The sequence below is a fragment of the Lactuca sativa genome, chromosome 8 (genome assembly GCF_002870075.4).
Source record: "Lactuca sativa cultivar Salinas chromosome 8, Lsat_Salinas_v11, whole genome shotgun sequence".
In the NCBI taxonomy this organism is placed as follows: domain Eukaryota; kingdom Viridiplantae; phylum Streptophyta; class Magnoliopsida; order Asterales; family Asteraceae; genus Lactuca; species Lactuca sativa.
In genome coordinates this window covers 331,655,462-331,677,943 of record NC_056630.2, presented here as the reverse complement: position 1 = coordinate 331,677,943, position 22,482 = coordinate 331,655,462, and the positions used below count along the sequence as shown (strand labels likewise).

Below are 22,482 nucleotides of genomic sequence, written 5' to 3'. Positions count from 1 at the left end.
CAAAAGCCAGATTCCCGCTAATAATCCTCATGAATGATAACCAACGAAATTTCCAACACCAAATCCATAACCATGCCACAACCTTCAAGGAGCAACAAATACAATACCAAAATCACACAGCGAGACTAGCAGATAAACAATACTCCACAAAAATCACCAAATAACAAGACATCAAGAAAGAAACATACCCGCAGCTGCATCCGGCACTGCCCTGACCTCCTCTGCTGTAAGCTGAAAAGCACGACCCTAAGCCCTTGGGAGCTTCGCTCCACCCTGACCTCCACCCGTAATCCTCAAAGTGGCCGGTGCTGGAGCCTGCACCGGTCCTGTAGTAAGTTGTGGACAGTTGACCCTCAAGTGTCCCACCTAATGGCAATGATAACAAATCCTCAAATCCTGAACCGGGGCTGTCTGCCGGCAATCCCTCGCATAGTGCCCCTCCTTTCCGCACTTGCGGCATGCACCACCGGACCTACAAACTCCGGTGTGACCCTTCCCACACTTCCCACAAGTGTGGCTGCTCTGATCTCCCAATCTAGAATCAACGGTCTTGGACCGTTTCGACGCCGGCTGCGACTGCACAGGAGCCTGCCTCAGCTCTCGCATTTGCAACTCAATCTCCAACTCACGCCGCCTGGCGGCCTCCTACAACTCTAACAAGTTCTCGCACCTCTGCGTAGACACAAACTACCTGATATCCCTCCTGAGCATACTCAGATATCGGTACATCTGAGCCTGCTCCGAAGCGAACTCAGGGCAAAACATCGCCCTCTCAGTGAACATCCTAGTGATCTCCGTCACCGACTCCGAATCCTGCTTCAGTTCCAGGAACTCCTAAACCAATCTCTCCCTCTTAACTCGTGGAACATAACAAGTGTTGAACAACTCTCGGAACCGATCCCATGAAAACGCAGCCCTCTGCGCATCCGAATATGACCCCATGGTCAATCTCCACCAATCCTTCGCCCCAAGCCTCAACAGGTTCAGAGCACACCTCACCCTCTGATCAGCAGGGCATGAACATGTGAAGAAACACCCCTCGACATCTGAAAACCACCTCATAGCAACAATCGGGTCCTGAACTCCATCAAAGGTAGGGGGCTTCGTATTATCGAAGTCCCGATATTGGAAACCTCTACCAGCTCCTCCCCATGCCGCCGCTACAGCCGGTGTAGCCGCCGCGGCAGCCGTCTCTGTGAGTGCCGCATAGCGCTCATCAAAATACTCAATCATGGCGGTCTTGATCGACCCAAACAGTTCCGGCAACTCGGCCCGGAACAACACAGCAACCTCACCATGCAGGATCTCACGAATCCTAGCATCCAACTTGCCTGTGCTCATCTGACCAATAACCTCGGGCGGTACTGACCCACCCTGACCGCCCTCTCCTGCTCCCGATCCTGACCCGGATCCGCTCCCAGCATGCCTCATAACCACCATACTGAAAAACATCGCAAGATCTCAGATACTTCCCACTATCCCGGGAACCAACCCCCAACCCAAACCTAGAGGTCATGGTTTCTTTGATATGCGTATGGGTCCTGTGCTTTCAGTAGTACGGGCCCATACTACCTTCCACACCTACCCATATTTGTATCAAGTATTACCACAACACCCTAGCGAAAAACATACATAACAAGCACTCAACCCTCACTCCTAGAGGAACACTGGAAATCTCCCACAGAGGAACCCTAGGCTAACAAGCATCATAAATCAGGCAACATTATCATGAAATCCTGAAGATCCCTAGCCTAGTACTAGCATGTTGTTCTATCAAAGCTCAAAAACAATTATCATATATGGTATTTTGGGGTTACTTACTGGCTCCGGCTGATCGTACCTCCGCGTCCTCCTTTACTCATTTTGAAAACCATTTTAAATTCTCTTTTGAAAAACTCTCCTTGATTTGAGACTGGATTCACACGAATGTTCCTCCAATTCACTCAAACCAAGGCTCTGATACCAACTTGTAACGCTCTAAAAATTTCAACCAATTTAAACTTTTCAAAACAACCCGATTTCATAAAGTTATTACAAAAAGGTTTTCAATACAATTATTATCAGAGTCTTCCCAGAACAACAACATAAAACATAATCATGAGGAGCAGTACGATCACGCCTTTGCCTTGCCACGGTCTCCTGAAGAACCTGCAAAACATTAAAACACAACTGTAAGCCCGAAAGCTTAGTGAGATACCCCCAAAATACGAACCACATATACCATACACGCACATCATGCCATATCATAACAGAACACAGAACAACCATGCACTTCGGGTCTACTGTGAGACTGGTTTGCCGCACCGGCCAACAGTCCACCTGGTCCACCCTCCGAGTCTAGCCATATACATCGAGTCTACAGTGTGATTGGTCCGTCTGCACCGGGCCTTCAATCCACCTGGTCCACTCTCTGAGTCTACAGTATGACTGGTCCGCCCGCACCGGGCCTTCAGTCGGTCTGGTCCACCCTCTTAGGGCCTGCAGCATATCCGGACCGCTCGCCGGGCCTTCGAGATAACCGGTCAGCCCTGGGTATGTTGGCCTACAGCATAAAGTAGGACCCGCCTCAACCCAAACCTCAGTCCAACAACCATGTGCACATAAACAATCAATCATATAACAATTCACATTCAATCAAGCCGATCTAGCAGATCACATAACATATCATCATCCTAACCAGGATACCGACCTAACCGGTCACTAGCATAGCATCATCCTATATACCAGGATACCGACCTTAACCAGGTCTCTAACATATACCATCCTAACTACCAGGATGCAAACATATCAAATCAATAACATAACAACGATACCTGGATCACAATCCGATAAAGGGCCACCCTTGGTGCCTTAAACCCTGTTGATATAATGAGGATAACTCACCTCGCAACTGCCGACTGAAAAGATAAGACCAAGATGCTCCGACCACTGACACGATCTCCACCACTAGCCGACACCAACACTGAACTCAAACAAAAGCCAACAATTACCAAAATGCCCCTGGAAGTCATCTGGTCAACCCTTGGTCAAAGTCAAAGTCAAAGTCAAAGTCAACCACCTGACTGACTCTACTCGCCGAGTCAACCCGATGACTCGCCGAGTCCCCATGCTCAGAACTTCCCCAATCCGCGACTCAACTCGCTGAGTCACCCCGAGACTCGCTGAGTCCCACAACTCTGAGTCCCCTCGCACTCAACTCACTGAGTCCTCCCTTGACTCACTGATTCATGGCTCAACCAGAAGAAAGTTAGGACCTCATGACCAAACTCGCCGAGTCCAAGAACAGACTTGCCAAGTCCACGGCTATCTTCAACCTACTCGCCGAGTTGTTCTTCAAACTCGCCAAGTTCCTGTCCATCTTCAAGCAACTCGCCGAGTGCCTCTAGATCTTAACCCATACAGAAGCCTTCCAGGCCATGCAGTTGATCCAAACCATAGATCTACCCTTCTACAACCCACCCATCACGTAAAGTGGCAAACTTTACGTGAATCCAAAGAGATCTAGGCATTTACACTTTAGGGCTAGGGTTTGGGACAAGATGGCTTCACCAAACACTCAAGAACAGGGACTTTAATGCACTCTAGACCTTTTCCATTCCAGATCTGAGGTAGCAACCTCAGATATAACCTCCGAACTCAAAATACCACAAGCTAATCTTTCCAAATACTCCAAAATGATGAATCTAGATGAATAACAGCCCAAGCAACAAAATAATACCTCAAAAGGAAGCTCCAACATAAGAGAAATCCGAATCTTAGCAAAGCGTCTTACTCCAAGCCTCTTAACTCTCCAAGATCTCCTCCAAGGTTCAAATGCACTCAAATCCCTCACAAACGTGCCTTAGAGTTTTCTGGACTTCAAGAGAGGGTAAAGAGGCTGGGGAGAGGGTATAATGTCCTTTATATAGGGCTCATCCTCCAAAATTAGGGTTTTCTCCACTCAGCACCTACTCGCCGAGTTGGCCACTTAACACGCGACTAGAGTCGCGACCCTACTCATCGAGTCCACCCATGGACTCACCGAGTTGCCCTTCCACATTTACACTTTGAACCCTGAACTTGCACTCCTGAACTCGGGATGTTACATGTAGTTATGATTGAAAGGTGGAGGAACACTATCATACCCTAGACCCTTGTTTTGATTATCATTAAATTTTAATTGGGTTTCAAATAAGGACTCGACTGTCTGACTTGATGCATTATAATTTTTGAAACTAACATTTGTTTTTCCACTTAATTTTCAAAGTGTCAAGTTCTTCAGTTATAGTAGCAAGTTGTCTCTTAATATAGTCATAATTTTCACACTTGTTGCTATACACTTCCTGAAGCTTCCTAAAGTCTTTGGTTTTTGCTTCTAATTCAGCCTTCAAAGGTTTTTGTCCTTTCCTGAGTTGATATCCTTCATATCTCAGGCCCTCAACTTCTCTTTTTAATAAATCAATTTGTTCCCGAAGAAATTTAATCGTAGTTTCACAAGCTGGAGTACATGTAACTTCAGTGACCAGAATGTTTTCAGAATTCATTGTTTTTCTACACTTCAAAGCATCAAGTTCTTCAATTACATCAGCAAGACTAAGATGATTGAGCTCTTATGTCTTCTTGATGATAGCCACGTTCATATCCCACGATTTCGGAAGTGAATTCAGTAGCTTTTTGTTTATCTTAAACTTAGACAAGACGATCCCAGTTATATTCATCTCAGTAGTAAGTGTAGTAAATCACTGCAACTGAGTTTTGAGGGTTTCTCCAGGGATATAATTGAAAATGTTGAAATTTTGTCTTAAGATATCCTGACAACTCTCTTTCATGTTTTCAACTCCCTCGTAGACCTTAAAATCAATTAAAAAGCACAACTAGAAGCCAAAATCAAACTTAAAAGTCAAACCCTTTTATTATAAACCTCAAAAGTCAACCTTAAAAGTCAAATTTAAAAAGTTAAACTCAAAAGTCAAACTTGAAAAGTCAAACTTAAAAGTCAAACCAAAAAGCTAAATTTGAAAATTTAAAAGTCAAACGACAAAGTCAAAGTTTAAAATCAAAGGTCAAACCTGAAAGTCAAAATCAAAATTTTAAATAAAAAATCAAAAATAAAAGTTAAAAATATATATTTTTTTAAAATTATTTTATTATTGTTATTATTATTATTATTATTTATTTATTTAATTAATTTTTTTTATTTTTTTTTATTATGGAGGAAAAAAAAGAATTTAAAATTAAAAGAAATTGAGTTTTGGGGTTAAAAGTGTCAAAAATGCGAAACTTGAAGCGAAAAAGACGCTTTATGAATTATATTCGGAAGGACAGACACAAATAGTCTTCTAGCTGAGTTGGTAAGGCGCGAGGTTTAGTTGGCAGGAGACCCGGGTTCGATCCCCGGCACCTCTAAAATTCCGTCCGCCTCTTTCTTTTTTTAATAGACGCTGTGAAGACACCTGCTGCTTACGAGGACGAGGTGCGACACATGATGCGAGGATCTGGTGCGAACCGGAAACCGCGAGGCCTGTAATCTCGGACCGTGAACTCCAAGGCCGCAAGCTCGGACCGTGAACCTCGGGCCGCAAACTCCGAATCGTGAACTTCGGGCCGTGAACTCCGAAACCCTAGTCGCCGGCCGCAAACTCTGCCACACCCTCACAGGTTTCGACCAAAAACACCGATTTTTCGACTTTGAAGCTCAAAAACTCGATCAAAAACCCTTTTTTATGAAAAACACGAAGAACAACCCCCCCCCCCCCCCCCTTATTTTTCAGAGATCTATCCAAAAACGCAAGAATATTTCGAAAATAAGATCAAATAATGCTCCAAATCTGACAAAATTGACTGATACAACCAAACTCTGATACCAATTGTAAGTCTCTAATTTGTCTGTGTATCAATCAGATCCGTTTGATGGTGCGGAATCCCAATCAAACGGATGATGTCAGATAAAATAGAAGAGAAGAAGAAGAAGAAGAATATGATGAATCTATGTATGAATAGATTAGAATGAAGATCCGGATACAAAAGATTCACACATACAAAAACTTCTCTCTAGTTTCTCTCTTGGCCGTACACTCCTTGTGTTTTATCAATCTCTACTCCTCAACCCTAACACCTATATATACTAGGGAATATGGGCTTGCTGAACATGGGCCGTAAATGGGTTTACGGTCGTAAACCTGTTTACGGCCGTAAACACCTAGCTGTTTATAGTCCAAGACACAAAAATACATTTTCCTAGAAAAGTAAAGTATAAACCATATTTTTGACCCAACATTTCTATTATTAGAAATATTATTTGTGGATTTGATTCTTATTATATTGCTTGTGGTAGTGTCGTAATTAACTAAGTAGAAAAGATTTTTCATCACCTAAGTTTCAATTGGATTGAAATTTAGAGTCATACAACTTGAATTGCGTGATATATGAGAATCTTGATCATTTGAAGATTATGACTAATTCATTTGATCACATGTTTACGTGAGTCAAGTGAGGGCTAATGGATCTAGTACATGTTAATATGAACTATTCAGATCCACAATAAAGGACGATAACTCTATGCGTCATGATTTACTGATGTTTTAGTAAATATGGTTATGTTTATAAGATTAAGCATAATTCTGATACTTTGAAAAGTTTCAAAAAATAACAGAATCTATTAGGTAGAAAGATAAGATTCCACAACATATTATTGGATTAAAACCAGGTTATTTCCGAATTGGATAAGATCGATGCCCCACTTTTTTGAATCCGGTGTATAGACGATGAATCGTATATCAGATATTTGAAAACCAAATATCTTCAAAATTGGTTCCGATTTTAGAAAACCTTGAGTGGTCCGTGCACCTCTATTTGGTATGTTGAGCCAATGGACCAAAATACAAGCTTGTTTTGATCAACGTAAATCTGTAATTACCATAATTTTTCCTATGGAACGATATTTAATTGTAGTCGGGTATGGGCTGACTATAGTAATAATATTGAAGCAATGCTATAAATGGATGAGTGTGGCAAAAGATTGCTGAAAACGCCAATGGATCATGTGCCAAAAGCTCAAAAAATGATTCTAAAAGAAAAAGAGTTCGAAATTTAACATATGATGCTTCTACTCAATCATGGTCCTTCACCATCTTTCACTAGGTCCCACTCCCACACAAAGTAAATTAAAAAAAAAAAAAATAATAATAATAATAATAATAATAATAATAATAATGGTGTACAAAATGTAATATAAAAAGTATGAGTCCTAAAATATCAAAAGGTGTTTAGCATAACATAATTATGAATGTAAATTCTAATTTGATAAGTGTTAATTATAAAACACTAAAACCATTTTTTTTAGTTGCTTAGGTGCTAAACAATTAAAAACAAAAAGAAAAATCTTCCTTTTCCTTTTTAATACCCATTGTTGCAAAGGTAACCCAAAAAGAGAATAAAATTGGAAGCCCAAATATTATTGATTGCGCCTTTATGCTTTTGACAGCTTGCCATTTACATTTTAACGGAAATGATTGAAGGATAAGTGCTTCTGTTTTTTTTTTTTGTAACTCGTTTATTTTTACCAAGAAATTTTTTAATTATGGAAATGATTGAAGGATAATTGTTTCTGTTTTTTTTTTTTTTTTTTTTTTTTATTTTTTTTTTTTTGTAGCTCTGTTTTTTTTTACCAAGAGATTTTTTAATTACGAGATGAATGTTATCATAATTGGATATAAAATTCACTAATTAAAGATAATATTCTTTACAATTAATGTATTTTATATTTAATTATAATAATATTTTCCATAATTAATAATTCTTATGATAACATTTTCTATAATTAATAGTTTTTATATGTGTCTTTAAGACAAATATTAGAAAATCTTTTTTACTAAATATATATAATGGCGAATCACTCTCTATCCTATGTTTTAATATCAATATACTTGTAAACGTACATTTATATTAGTTATATAATTCTTTCTAATTTATTCTACTAGACAAAACATTGTTTATCTATACGAATCGAGAACATTAGATAAACAAAAAAAAAATGGTTGATTTTAAATTGATAAATATACAATTGAAGAAAACTATATAATAAATATTGCTGTCACAGTAACAATATGTTGTTACTAACTCTATTCTCTAAAAAGTCATAGAAAATCAGTGTTCATTTTATTTGTATTTTTATATTTATATTTTTTTTCTTACAACTGTCGATTGTATTTAATTTGTCATTGCAGAACATTTATATTTACTATTTTTTTCTAAGAAAGAACAATATTTAAAAGGCAAAACATTTTTTTAACCAAATGGCTTCTAGCCAGCGGTATCAGGTGGTGTGCTCTTTCTTTGAGATGAAAGATTAAAGTCTGGTTATGGATATAAGTGAAGTTAAATATTAACTTAGCAGTAGATTAAATTTGCATGTTAAAAAATAAATAAATAAATAATTGAGAAATTAAATATTCTCCTAATTTTTGTTTCTACTATGGTCCTACCTATTTTAGATGGTAACAAGTGTCATTAAATTTAATTTAATTTAATTGAAATGCTAAATGTATATACTTGTCATGTCTTAAATAGATAAAAAGAAAAAATATAAACAAAAAGCTAAGAGGATATTCAATTTCTCTATATAATTTTGAATGAATTGAAGAGACCTTTATCTTTATAGTAACCTTGAAATTTGATGATTTATATTCATCTTTATAGTAACCATGAAATTTGATGATTTATATTAAAGAGAGTGTTTGGAAATTAGAAGCTTTTAACTTTTATTTTAAATAAAAAAACTATTTCGAATAATTTTTAGCTTCTAGTTTTAGATTTTATAATTTTATATCTTTAAAAATTATCAATTATTTTTATCCGATACTTTTATATAAATAAAAACTACAATTTACACTAGTAGCTACCAGCTGCATCCTAGATTTGCTAAAAAACGCTCTTAATCCTTCCGAAAATTTCTTTATGTTTGCAGATTTTAACGTAATAAAAAAACCAAGAGGGATACGGCGAGAAATGCTAGTGATGAAAACCAAAAACATTATCTTTAAAACAAACTATTATTATTATTACTATTTATTATTTATTATTTGTGTATATTTTGATGCAATATTTGACATGTATAAATTCTAAATTTAGAATATCAGAATCTGCATCATACACAATGAAATCGACCAAAAAAAAAAATAAACTTATTATGAAAAACAACGTACTTTAGAATAACCATAAATAACATCTAACAAAATTGAACTATAATGATACAGGTCACACAATATGAACGAATTAGTTTAATTAAATAATACATTACGCAAACACATATTCGAGTGATTGTAACAGCAAAACAAGACGGAAATGTACTCTAAATGACGAACATCCATGGTGAACACAGATTCAAGTTTAAATCGACAATTGTTTATCAATGAGTTAGCGAAAAATTTGCTCTCGTTATTGCTTTAGGTAGTAAATCTAAGAATAATCAAACAAATTACAGAAGAATTTCGTGAGCTAGAGGTTACTGATTCTTCAATTTTGTTGATCTTCGAGGAAGAAGTTCTTCTTCAGTTGTTCGATGATCATACAGAAAAAAAATCAGAAATAAGATTAGGAAATCAATAGGAATACTTCGATTTAACCGAAGAAGAAAAGGAGAAATGAAAGAGGGAGGAGGATGTGAACTGGGTTTGTTTTTAACCGATCGGAGACTGAATTTTGGCGAGGAGGCGGTGGATTATAATAGTAAAACGGGAAATAAGGTAGAATTGGATTGGGGGGCGGCGGAGTTGAGTAGCCATAGCCACCACCGGAAGTAGGTGATGGAGGGGGGTAATAAGGGAACGTAGGAACAGAGGGTGTGGCGGGAGGAGAATTGCCGCCGGAGCTTGGTGGGGATGGTGGTGGTGGGCAGTTATTGTCGGTGGAGGGTGATTGTATTGGTGGCGGTGGTGATGGTAAAGGAGGAGAAGGTGGTGGTGGCGAGGGAGCCGGTTGACAAGGGTTGTCGCATTCGTCACACATATTACACGACACTTGATCCCTGGAATATGACGTAATCGGAATCCTTGCGGTGGCTGATCGGGAATTGATGTTTCCGACGAAAATTAAGAGAATAACGAAGAAAGAAATATGAGAAAATATCGTCATTGGTATGAATGGGGATATGAAAATTGGAGCAAGGGATGAACAAGAGAGTGGAGGTGGGGTTTATAGGGAGCGGATGACAATATGACATTCTCAAATAATGATGATATTTGGACATAATATCTAAAATTGTTATTTGAATATCATGATTGCATTTGTCTCTCTCTAATCATGTTACTTTTTGTGATTAAGTGATTACTGAATGATCAAAATAAAATGACATATTCACTAAAATAATGTTGTTTGTATTTCTTACAAGTCCACCCTCAAAAGCTAAAATAAATAAGTGTTATCCGTTGGTTATATTTTTCGGTAGTATATGTATAACATACGAAAAACTATTGTTTCTATTGTCAAAACAAATCTTATGAATTTGTTAACCATTCACGAATGATAATCTAACAGTTTTTTTTAATAGTCTATGTAGCCTCCATCGTGAGGAACAACAGTAACACGATTTGTGACAAGTGAGTTGTCGATTTAGCTTGTACTTAAAATATGTGTCTATTTACCACTCTAGAAGCGGTTCATAAAGTTGGTTCAATTGGTGAACCGGTTCATAATGTTGGTTCAATTGGTGTCTTCAATGAGTCTCCGATGCAAGATTAACGGTACATTAAGTATTCATTTCAAGATGTTCGCTAACACTATTAGATCATTAGTTGATATTCCTTACATTACAAAGTTGAAAAAAAAACCCTTATCTATATATGGAGTTTTTATGACAAAGGGATAAATTTATTAGGTGGAAATGGGGTTTTGAAATTCATAAAAGGTTCTCTAATTATAATAAAATATACTATGTTCCAAACACTACAATTACAGGTTCTTTTAAACTTGCAATCCGATCTCCATTTCCATGTTAAACCTACAAATCGACAATCAAGTGTCGTCAAAAGTAGGCACAATGGACTTGGTAAAAATGAAAGTGTGAAATTTAACACTAGTTAGCACTACCACAAACATTTTCTATACAATGGACTTGGTAAACATGAAAGTGTGAAATTTAACACTAGTTCGCACTACCACAAACATTTTCTATACAATGGACTTGGTAAACATGAAAGTGTGAAATTTAACACTAGTTCGCACTACCACAAACATTTTCTATACAATGGACTTGGTAAACATGAAAGTGTGAAATTTAACACTAGTTCGCACTACCACAAATATTTTCTATTAGAGACGAGAGAATCATTCCCATCCAACCTACTGAACTCACTGTCATATTAATTTTTGTTTTTTCTTTTTCTTTATTTTTTCCAACCCACAACATATAGAAATCCTATCTTTCTCAACCCACTCTATTAAAAAAAAAAATACTAACAACTAATGTATAAGTTTTAAAATACATGATACAAGAGAAAATGAGAGAGAAAAAGTAGAGAGATGATGAAGTGGGTTACTGAAACTAATTAAACAACCCGCTGAAACGGGAGTGGTACCAACGGTAACTCTATTGCTAATTAAAATTTTACCTTAATTGTTTTTGTATATTTTTTTAATTGAATGGGTTGAGTCGATTAAAAAAAACAAGGTTTTCGTGTGTTGTGAGCTAGGAAAGATGAAAGAAAAAAAAAAGATAAAAAATGATGTGGCAATGGGTTTAATGGGTTGGAAAGGAATCACTCTTTCCTTGATTGAATTGAGTCATTTTCAATTGAATGATATGATTGACAAAACTAGTTCCTAGTTTTCAGTGTCTAAGTTTCCAAGTTTAAGTCTTTTTCAATCTCATTTCGCATGCAAGATTGGTCCTTAGTACAATGACAAAAGACTTTTTTTTTTGTCGTCGTCGTCGAAGGAATTTAAGTGTTTCTGTTGAAGATGAAGAGTTTGTTGAAGCGACTCAAGTGAGCCGAATTCCACCAATATGGGAGTTATTCAATTGTTTGGTTTCCAAGTCTTTTAGGTTTAGAAATTATTATCATTTATTTGGAAGTTATAAAAGTCTTTCATCATTATAAGATTCGATTCGCGCTTACTTTAATCATTATAATTTATCTAAATATCCTTCTCTCCATCGGGGTTTTCTCCCATAAAACTTTCCTCCCAAATTTCTAAGTTTTTACTTGTTCTAATTGCTTATATTTATCATCATAATTCCAACATGACAAAATTGCAAGAATGGTCTTTGTGGTTGGGTCGAAACTGGTATTTTAGGCCAAACAAGTTTGTACTAGCATTCATGGTCCAAAGGTTTTCATTTTCTTGCCACTTTTGTCCAATTACTTTAAACTTTTTTGTAATGACGATTTTGCCCTTGGATTTTGTTTTTTCAGTTATTTATTTATTTGAATACTTTTATAATTAAAAGAAAAATAAAAAACATACGTCTCTCTCTCTCTCCCTCTCTCTCTCTCTCCAAAACAATTTATCGTCCTTTTTTTACTTACTATACAAACACCACCCAAACCACCAGAGTCTGTCGTCATAAGCATAGTGCCAGAACCCTAACTCCACCTTCACTGACACATCCCATCTCCGCTACCCCCTCTTCAGCGATTTAATCGATGGCCATTACTTGTTTCCACTTCAATTTCTGGTTTTGATTTGGGGATTTAAGTTCGTTGAGGAGAGTTTGAGAAGTAATTGCTAGGATTCTTTTATGAAAATCGGTGCTTCAAGCTCTTCCCCTGTCAAACAATAAACTCAAACACCCAATCCAATCACCCATTGATTTCTATAAAAAAAACGAAGGCAAATAGTCGGAGCTGTTGCCTCGTTTCCAACCTCAACGACTAGCTGGAGACCCTTTCCCTTAAGCGGATTCTCTCAAAATGAAAAAAAAAAACAGAAATACCTTCTACGTTTGAACCTTTTCTCATCCTTCCGTCGATCCTTGCTGACAAACCGTCCCCACCGGAGATGCCTCCCCCTCCTAGTGACTGAGTAAACATCGCCAAAGATCGACTGGTCCTTGTTTGTTATAGGTTACCACCATCGAGCCACTTCCTACCAATCTATTTCTTCGTCTCGGACCAACTGAGGACTAAAGACCTTCCCCCCTCTCTCGACGCCTACCTTCCCTCCCTTCCTCCTTCACACCTTACAGTCGGACGGGAATGAGCGAAACTTTGCTGCTCCTTCACGCCTCCTTCATTTTGGTCTAGTCGATCCCGAAGACAATCTCGCCCAACAATTCGACCGACGAAACCTTATGCTCAATTCTGCCAACGTCGTTGATTTTATCTATGTTGATTCCTTCGTGTTCGACATCCTTTCGTTTGACAATCAGAGAAAAACGGGGGCATATGAGCCCTAATTTCATTAAGTTCGGCCACTTAAACACAATTAGTATCTCATGAGATCCCTTTTTACATAAAAGCCCTAAATCTTTTTTTGTTTATAAGAGAAGGATGGAGAGAGAGAGGGAGGAAAGGAGGGAGAGATAGATAGAGAGATAGAGAGAAAGTGAAAGAGAAAGAGAAAGAGAAAGAGAAAGAGAACAGAGATAGAGAGAGAGAGTGAGTGAGGGAGGGAGGGAGAGAGAGATACATATTTTTTTAAATTATAAAAGTATTTAAATAAATTAAAAAAAAAACTGAAAAAAGCAAAATCGAAGGGCAAAATCGTCATTACAAAAAAGTTTAAAGTAAATTGGACCAAAGTGGCAACAAAATTAAAAACTTTGGACCATAAGTGCTAGTTTTAAGTGTTAATTTCGACCTAACCACAGGGACCATTCTTACAATTTTGTCTTCCAACATTAAAAACAACTTGTCATATAAGATATGCAACATAAGATGGTTAAAATTTTGATTAAAATTTTGTTTAAACAAGTATAGTAAAAGAATTTAATGTGATGATAACAGGAAGAAATTAAAGGGAAGTGGGGTTAGGATTCGGTGGGTTTTAAGCATATACCATTATTCATTGTCTTCATAATTATTTTCCATTAACATAAGGTAAGGCTAGTTGATGTACATATAACCGCACACTGCACTGGCTAATGTGGCTCCATAGTGTGCGTTTCACACATCATCGACCCTCTAGATGCGCTATTCCCACCGCAATAAGCTGTCTTACCATGTCTTTTTCTTGCCTTTTTTGGACGTTGGGCCTCAACTGCTATATTTTAATTTTTTTTTAAACTTTACTATAAATATAAACACTTACTTCTCATTTCGAGTATGTTCTTTTTTTTTTTTTTTAATGTAGTTTGTATTTTTTTAGTTAAAGAAATATTTTCTTTTATATTAATTTTATTTAATTAGATTTTATGCATTTAAAGGAAAGGAAAATAATATAAATAAATAAAGGTGTGGTAAGGCGTGTGTATGTGCATGTGTGTTAAATGTGACTTGACCATTTAGGAATTCTCATGGAGCATTTAGAGTGGAATGGAGCAACATGTTGCATCATTCAAGTTGAAGTTGCGCTAAGTGAATGGAAGTTGCGTCATTCATGAGAATGTTGCGCCAAATGGATGGACGTTGTGACATTTATGGGGGTTGCACCAAACTAGTTGATGTTACGCCAAAGTGGAGATCTTGCGCCAACCTAGGAGAAGTTGCGCCACATTGAAACATGTTGCGCTATCCTTGCATGAGATAGGTAATCTTGGTGCAAGATGCGCCATTTTGGTTCCCTGATGAGCCATGTGTGTTATGAATTCTTCTATAATGCTCTAAAGTTGGTGATGCTCAAGGAATACACCATGTTGTGTGTGACAACCCGAAATTCTTGTTTGTTTTAACGTTGTAATTACGCACGTCAAAAATTAGTCAAATTTATCCCAAAATATTTTTGGTCGGATTTAAGCCCGTTGGAATATTTTAAATAATATTCGTCAAGCGAACCAAAATTAAGGAAGTAAAATTTAGAATTTGCCGTGTTTAGCGTAAGTCGCGGAACTCCAAAATTTTGGAATTTACGGACAAAAACTCGGAGTTTTTGACCGCGAACCCCCAGGAGTATAAATGTGACACTTAGTCATTTTCTCTCATTTTTCCAACTCCCACCTCAAGAAAACTCAAGAAATCCTCTCAACTATGATAAGTTCATCCCGACAAATCCGCCAAAAAACGATCATCAAAACTCCTAGAACGTAAGTGCACTTACCCTAGCTTCTTGTGTGCTTAATAGAAACTTGTTTACAATTGAAATCATCCAAGAACACCAAGAACAAGGTGTTTATGGTCCAAGAACATCCTTGGACCGTAAACCCTTAAATGGGTGCCAAAGTGTGCCTTGGTTCATCCTAAGCCTTGACAACTAGCATAGATCCCTTCCTAGATGAGTTTAGCACTCGAAAATCATCATTTCCCCATGTTCAAATGAGTTTACGGTTTGGGGAGTTCATCCCAAAACCATAAACACCTCCAAAAGGTGTTTAGATGCCCCTAATGCCTTCTAAAGCTTGTATATGGGACTACAACCTTGCATGCATAGCCTAGAACCACCGAAGCACAAAAGAAATGGACTAACATGAGTTTACGACCGTAAACTCATGTGTTTACGGCCCTAAACTCCCCAAGGAGTGGTTCAGAAACCGTAAACTCCCTAAAGTGTCCATTTTTGAGCATTAATCACTTCCATAGCCCTTGAATCAACTCTAGAACCCTTATTTGTCAAGCATGAAGCCTTAAAATACCCAAATGCACCATGCCCATGAGTTTACGGCCGTAAAGTCATGGGGGATATGGTTCCAAAACCGTAAACACCCCTAGACACTACTATTTGAGGAGTAAGCTCCAATGTGAGTCCATACTCTCTTTATATGCAACCCTTAGTACTCCTAACACTTGTAGCAAAGTGTTTTCATGTAGTTGGACATCCTTACTTGCTTGATTAGTTATTAAATGACTAATTAGATACTTAAATGTATCAGTACATGTTAAATAGGATTCGCGTGTGTGGTCAAGTCCTCACTTGACACTTAGCATCATATACCGTCCATTCATCCGAATCGCCCACGACAGGTGAGTTCATACCCCCTGAATTAACCTTTTAAATGATTTCAACTGCTTTTATATGGGGGGAATACAAGTTGAACTATACAGTTATTAGATATATCACATGTGATTGATAACTATATAGCAAAATAGATTTTGCATATTAAATGTTTATCCAGCTTAAAGATTTCCAATCATGTTTTTGAATCTTGCTAAAGTATGAATATCCCTTTTTAGATCATTAAAGGTTATCCAAAGTTTTTCAAAGTTTGTTTACTTAAGAGACATCCAGTCGTAAATTCTTATCAAAGGTTTTCTTCCCTTAAACTGTTTATGAAAGGTTTTTCAAAGGATTCCAAAGATTTTCAAAACTTGTTTTAGAAAATGACATCGAGTCGTAAATTTCCTATGTATGAAAGTTTTCCAAAGGTTTCATCAAAGTTTCCTTCTACGCTTTTACATGTTAAATGCATGACTGTATTTTTATAGTTATATAAATAATGTTCAAAGGACTTAGGAAGGCTAGTTCGCCCTATTTCCCTTCCTCGTTGGGATGTGGTCTGGTGGGTATCGGTTATCCGTCTGAAGGTCGTTTAAACATTAGTTATATATCATGTATACATGTATAGACATAAAGGTTTACATTGACCAGTTCATTTTCCTTGGATAGCAAGGGCATCCTTCCTTTCATCATTCATAGACCAGAAACATTAGTAACTATTATAGGAATAGTTATGAGATTCTATTCACTCTTTCTAGTACGGAGAATTCCAAAGGAGTCAGTTCATTTGTGAGTCTATATCATCATTCCAAGTACTTATAATAGAATTCAAAATACGAGATGCATCTTCAGGACACGGATCTCCCCGTTGTCAAGTTGGTAACCATAGTCTCCTGGAGGGAGAGCGGGCATTGTGTGTATAGATCTATACGGGACCGACACTCCCACACCCTGACTGCTAGCTACAGTTCCCGGCCTACCACGCTAAGGGGTGACAAATGTCACATTTATTCCGACGCTTGCAGGGCGTCAAGTACTCTATTGTCAATCAGTATGGTTACGAGTATCTCCATGTTTACCTTATAATTCATGGCCTTAAGGTAACAAGAATTAACACAGTATTTTGAAACAACCCACTTAGGATTACCGGATATTTTAGACTTTGCTAGCTGTGTCGTTCATTCGATACTGTCTGCAGTATGTATTTCCTTGTTTTAGACTTTGCTAGCTGTGTGGTTCATTCGATACTTTCTGGAGTCTGTATTTCCTTGTTTTAGACTTTGCTAGCTGTGTCGTTCATTCGATACTGTCTAGACTCTGTGTTTTCTTGTTTTAGCATTTGCTAGCTGTGTCGTTTTTTCGATACTACCTAGAGTCTGTACTTCCTTTTGTTAGATTGAGCTAGGCGTATCATTCATTCGATACTCTCCTGGAGTCTATGATTTCTTTTGCCTTAGTCAATAGTATTACTGCGGAGGCATATGTTATTTTTCCCCTAGTATTTTTACTAGTGATATTCTCATATTTTCTTTAAAGTCAATACCGTATTTTGGTAATGATAGTATTTCGGGGAAAATTACTCCTTAAAACATAAGTCTGTCGGGTCTTGGTAGAAGACTGCTTTTATTTAGAAAATTTAGGATTTTCTGGAAAGGACGCTAATACACCGTAGATTCTAAACTACCATCTTTCATAAAGTTATTTTTAATAAAAATGTGTATTTATAAAAATGACACTAAATACTTATGGACTCACCAGCATTATAAAATGTTGATACTCGCTTTCAAAATAACTTGTATTCTCAGGTCATCGATAGACAGGTACATCCCGGGAGCTTTTGTGGAGACAGCCTAGTACCGAGCTGCATCTATGTTTTGTTCTATAATTACTTTGATATTACTATGACATGTAAACTATGTAAAATTATTACTATTAATGCAATGGTTGTTGTACTTTGATTACTATACTGCATATGTTGTGATACTTGACATGACGTCATCCACCCCAGAACATTTCCGCCGTTCCGGTTTTGGGGTGTAACAGATTGGTATCAGAGCATTGTTTATAGTGAGCTCAGTATATCAATTCATAAAAGATATATAGCCTATAAATACATAGGGATAAAACACTCTGACCAAGAATTATACTTTAAAATATAACCATATTTTACAAAAGTATAAGAACATCCAGAATCTAAACACCCAAACAAAGTATCACAAGAAGAACAAGAATAAAAGTGTTTGGATGTTGAACATTACCGTCAAACCTGGGAAGTTATGTAATCATAAGCTGGAATAAATGTAAACTGATCAACTACATTTATTCGAGATGCGACGAACGTGCGCTTGGGAGTGATGGTGGTGTTGCAACGAATCTGAAACTTACCAAATAGGAATGCTAGAGCCAAACATAAAAGTTTAAAATACTATGGGAGTATTTTGGAATACTAAAAGACTCACATTAATCCCAGAATCATATTCAGAAGTTAAGAATCAAACAAGTAATTAAAATACCATAGGGGTATTTTAGGATCCATAGATAACCTGGTGTGAAAAACTAAAAAGATCCTTATTGATATACCTATGATTACAGAGAGTATGCTTCCAAGATTATATATAATAAGGATCCCATAGACTAAGAATGTGTGGTTTCGATCTACTTCCTTTTCCTCGTTAGGATGTGGATATAGAGTAGTATCACATATTCGAAGGCCTATTGGATCTAAGTTATATATAATTTGTGTACCTTATGTAATTGTAGCAGGACTCGATATGGATCACCCAGTGGAATGTTTTAATAATCTCTTAGGATTCTCTAGACATTTCCATTCTTGCACGAACCCAGTAGAAGACCCAATCCAATTCAGTGTTCGACCGAAGATTTGATTCAGACCCAAAAGAAGTTCATTGAGAAGATTTCCAGTTCGGAAATAAATGAACCAGGATGAGACTATTGAAACCACCAAGTGCCTATACCTTTTAGGGACACTGGTGGGAAATCCGCCTGAACTTCCGAGATTTCCAGTCATCCATCATGAAGCGATGACACTCAGGGGCAGGATCAGAAGTAAGACAATGCTGACACTCAGAGTCAGAATCGGAAGTAAGACGGAGTAGAAATTCAATATGTCTACGCGAGAAGAGAACCCTAGGTATTTACACGAAGAAAACCAACGCCGGTTCTAGCCAAGGATATGAGGTAGACAAAGGGAGCCAGTACATGGAACCCGAGAAGTGTCTTTTCCTCGTTATTGTCGCGCTAATACACCCATAAAATAATACAATTTAGTGAGTTAGTGATTACACTACTCACACTCTGTGTTAGGTAAACCGCCTTTTCCCGTCGCAAGTAATACGATTAGATCGGATCTCAAAACCTCGATTGAGAATGTTTAGCCATAAGCCTTCATGAGCCTTTTCTTCTGTGATTTTCGTTCCGAACTCCCCTCAAATCTTTCCAAGCCGGAGAGTGGATCTCTCCAGTATAAGGATAACTTAGTAGGAACGACTCCCATCTGATGGCTTTCCGATACACTTACTCCTACCTTGATACCCGGACTGCATCATATGGATGTAGGTCGACACTCAGATAACCAATATTCGAGGCGTGGGAAAAATCTCTGCCTAATACATTCAGAATAGATACGTATAGGGTTAACCATCGTCTTTCATCAGCTTGTGTTCCTTTTCGATGTAGGAAAACCATGCCTCCGAAGAAACGTAACCAAATCGCTGGCAAGAAACCGACTCTCCTATTCGATGAAGCTACGTTTCAAGCTGCAGTCTCAACAGCCGTAGCAACTGTCATGGCTCACCTGAATGCTAACAACGCCAAGGTTAGCAGGAGCCCTAACGAGATTTCCGAACCTAACAATGGACAGTAGCAACCAACACCTGCGTACCCAGCCACCCAAGAACCTCAACCAAATCCACTGAAAAGAAAGTTCAAAAGCGAAGAGGAAAGTACCTCGACTCAAGGACCTTCCGAAGAGCAATGAACTGAGACAGTCAATACCCCTGTCAACCCTTCCATCCCGACTTCAAGAAGACCATACTTAGGAAACCTCCCCCATTGCAGCAAGTGCAGCTACCATCATCATGGTATATGCCGGGAACTCTTTTGTGCTAGGTGCAACAGGAAGGGGCATACCTCTCATACCTACAGAGCCCCGGTTGAGTTCATTACATCAACCACCAAGGTGGGGGCCAGTCCAGTATGCCACCTATGTGGTGAAATTAGACACTTCAAGCGGGACTGCCCAACTGAAAGGAACGACAAAGGCGCAGGAGGAGTCTAACTCTAACACCTAGGAAGAAGCATCAAGGAACCCGATAGAAATTTTGGTACGTCTCTCAATCCTAGATAACTAACCGAAAACATTAAAAGGATAATTCTAAATGTAATTACTCTCCCGATAAGGAGAAAGTCGCAACATTGTTGTAAGAATTCAAAATTTCATCAGGTAAAGTTATAATGGCTCGGTATATACATTAAATCCATGTATAATTAGGATGGATAGACCTCGAGTGAGTGATGCTACCTCATTTCCTGTTCCTCATTTGGTTGTGGATTTAGGGCGGAGTCGCTCAGTCAACAGTCCTTTCCACCTTAATTATACATGACTAGTGTATACTAGGCAATTATAGAGAAGCCTCGTGAGAATCCATTCAAGAAAAGTACATTATTTCGAAATCCCAGGACCCTATATAGTTCCGCATCGACTCTATCGGTCCAAGTATCCGCGACAGTGCTACACGGGACGAAATCAAGATGCCAAGAACTTGTGTGCCCATTCAGCACATGGCCCTATCGACCCTCATTCTATGTCATGTCGATGTATGCCAACTTCGATGCCTCTATCAATCATGGTTCGACTTAGTGCAACCATGTGTAAACTCCTAGTGCTGTGTAAAAAGAACTTTCACCGTAGCCATTTCGAGAAATAAAGGTCCTTCCGAACATAATAATAAAACCTAATGCGATCCGCCAGTCGTCTCTCTTATCTAAAACTTTCTGAAATACCCCCGAGTAGGTTATCGCGCGCTGTTAACCAACCCTTTCTTAGATAGATAGAACCCGAAGCGAAAGACATTGCAGATATTCGAGAAGGCGATAACCACCCGAAACCTACTCCGTAGATCCCCCAGAAAGACCCTTCGCACCTCACAATCATGTTCGTGAATCAAGAGGATAGAACTCATGGGACTGACTACTATAACTGAGTATATGCATAAGGGTGGTATATAATTGAGATAAAAAAGATTTAAGATGTGTGCTTCCTCTCTACTCCGTGTTCCTCGTTGGGTTGTGGGTCTGGGGTGGAGTCGCACAACTGAACATCCCGTCGATCTCAATTATATGCGGCTTGCATACGCCATGTATTAGTGATTAAGCCGAGTATGAGCTCTACCACGAGCCTTAAAGCAAAACTATTCTTCCTATCCCATAGAATAGGAGCTGCAGTCAAGAGAACCACTGCGGGTTGAGCTACTAAAATGACCACAAATCCGAAATTTGTTTTCACCCCGGTTAAGCCAATATAGTAGCTAACACCCTCAGTTGGTAAAGAAATCTGAGTCGTAAGAGTCAAGGACATTGACTAGGAACCATCCATTCACGCTTAATCCCACAAATTAAGCATCTCAACAGATATCCTAGAAACCTGAAAGTTGCGATAAGTTAAACTCTGAGAAGAGTGGATGAGGAAATTAAAAGCTCCGAGTGACGGAACCCTATACTTCCTAGACTTAATCTATATCAAGGAAACTCAGAACCATCGGAAGAGTAGTTACAGAAGATTCTCGCACTACTCAGGCACTTCGTCCACCCTGTTATTGACAAGTAGTGCCTAGGACACTCCGCCTCCTCACGTGGAAGAAGTCACCGTCACCCTGTAGACGATAGACTGCATTCTCCGAAGTGAATACTAGAATGCCAAGAACCACAGGATAACCTCCACAGCCAAGAATACTGGAATAAAGTATGAAAGTAGGTTCCGTTAAGCCTTATAACTCAGATCCCGAAGAGATTATAGACTTGACACCAGTCTAGTTGTTAGTCGATGGGTTATACAAGAGCACGCGCTTTCTGCAACTAAAATAAACCGACGCCTTAGAGAATAGGGCATGCCTTAGAGATTCATTGGACTACTAGGTGTTCCAAGAATAGTATATCACATAGAAATAGTAGAACCACCTCCCGAGATAGTCCAGCACTTCAGAAAATCTCTAAGGACTGAGTTAGCCCTGAGCAGAGATTGCTATTCATGAAATAGCAAAGCAGGTAATAGCGTGATTCTTTCCTGTTAGGAATTATATTGGGAAAGCGTCAACTAAACCATGATGAGAAGTTTAAAAACTTTCTAAATAATCGTCTGGTAAAAACCCTATCTCACCGACCCCTGAGAGTTTCCGTTAGAAACACCTCAAGAATCAGAAGTGCAGGTCCATTTTGCACTAGGTCGAGATAGATGCCACG

At 38.2% G+C, this 22,482-nt stretch overlaps 1 protein-coding gene across 1 annotated transcript; it reads right to left on the bottom strand.

Moving 5' to 3' along the window:
• Positions 1-9,244: 9,244 nt before the first annotated feature.
• LOC111880000 (leucine-rich repeat extensin-like protein 3) lies at positions 9,245-10,186 on the bottom strand. Its single transcript, XM_023876417.3, has one exon. The coding sequence runs from the start codon at positions 10,108-10,110 to the stop codon at positions 9,598-9,600; it is 513 nt and encodes a 170-aa protein (XP_023732185.1). The 5' UTR covers positions 10,111-10,186; the 3' UTR covers positions 9,245-9,597.
• Between the last annotated feature and the right edge of the window lie 12,296 nt (positions 10,187-22,482).

Bases quoted from the DNA above. Each gene is read 5' to 3' on its own strand.
- LOC111880000 (XM_023876417.3), bottom strand. From the start codon at position 10,110: ATGACGATATTTTCTCATATTTCTTTCTTCGTTATTCTCTTAATTTTC.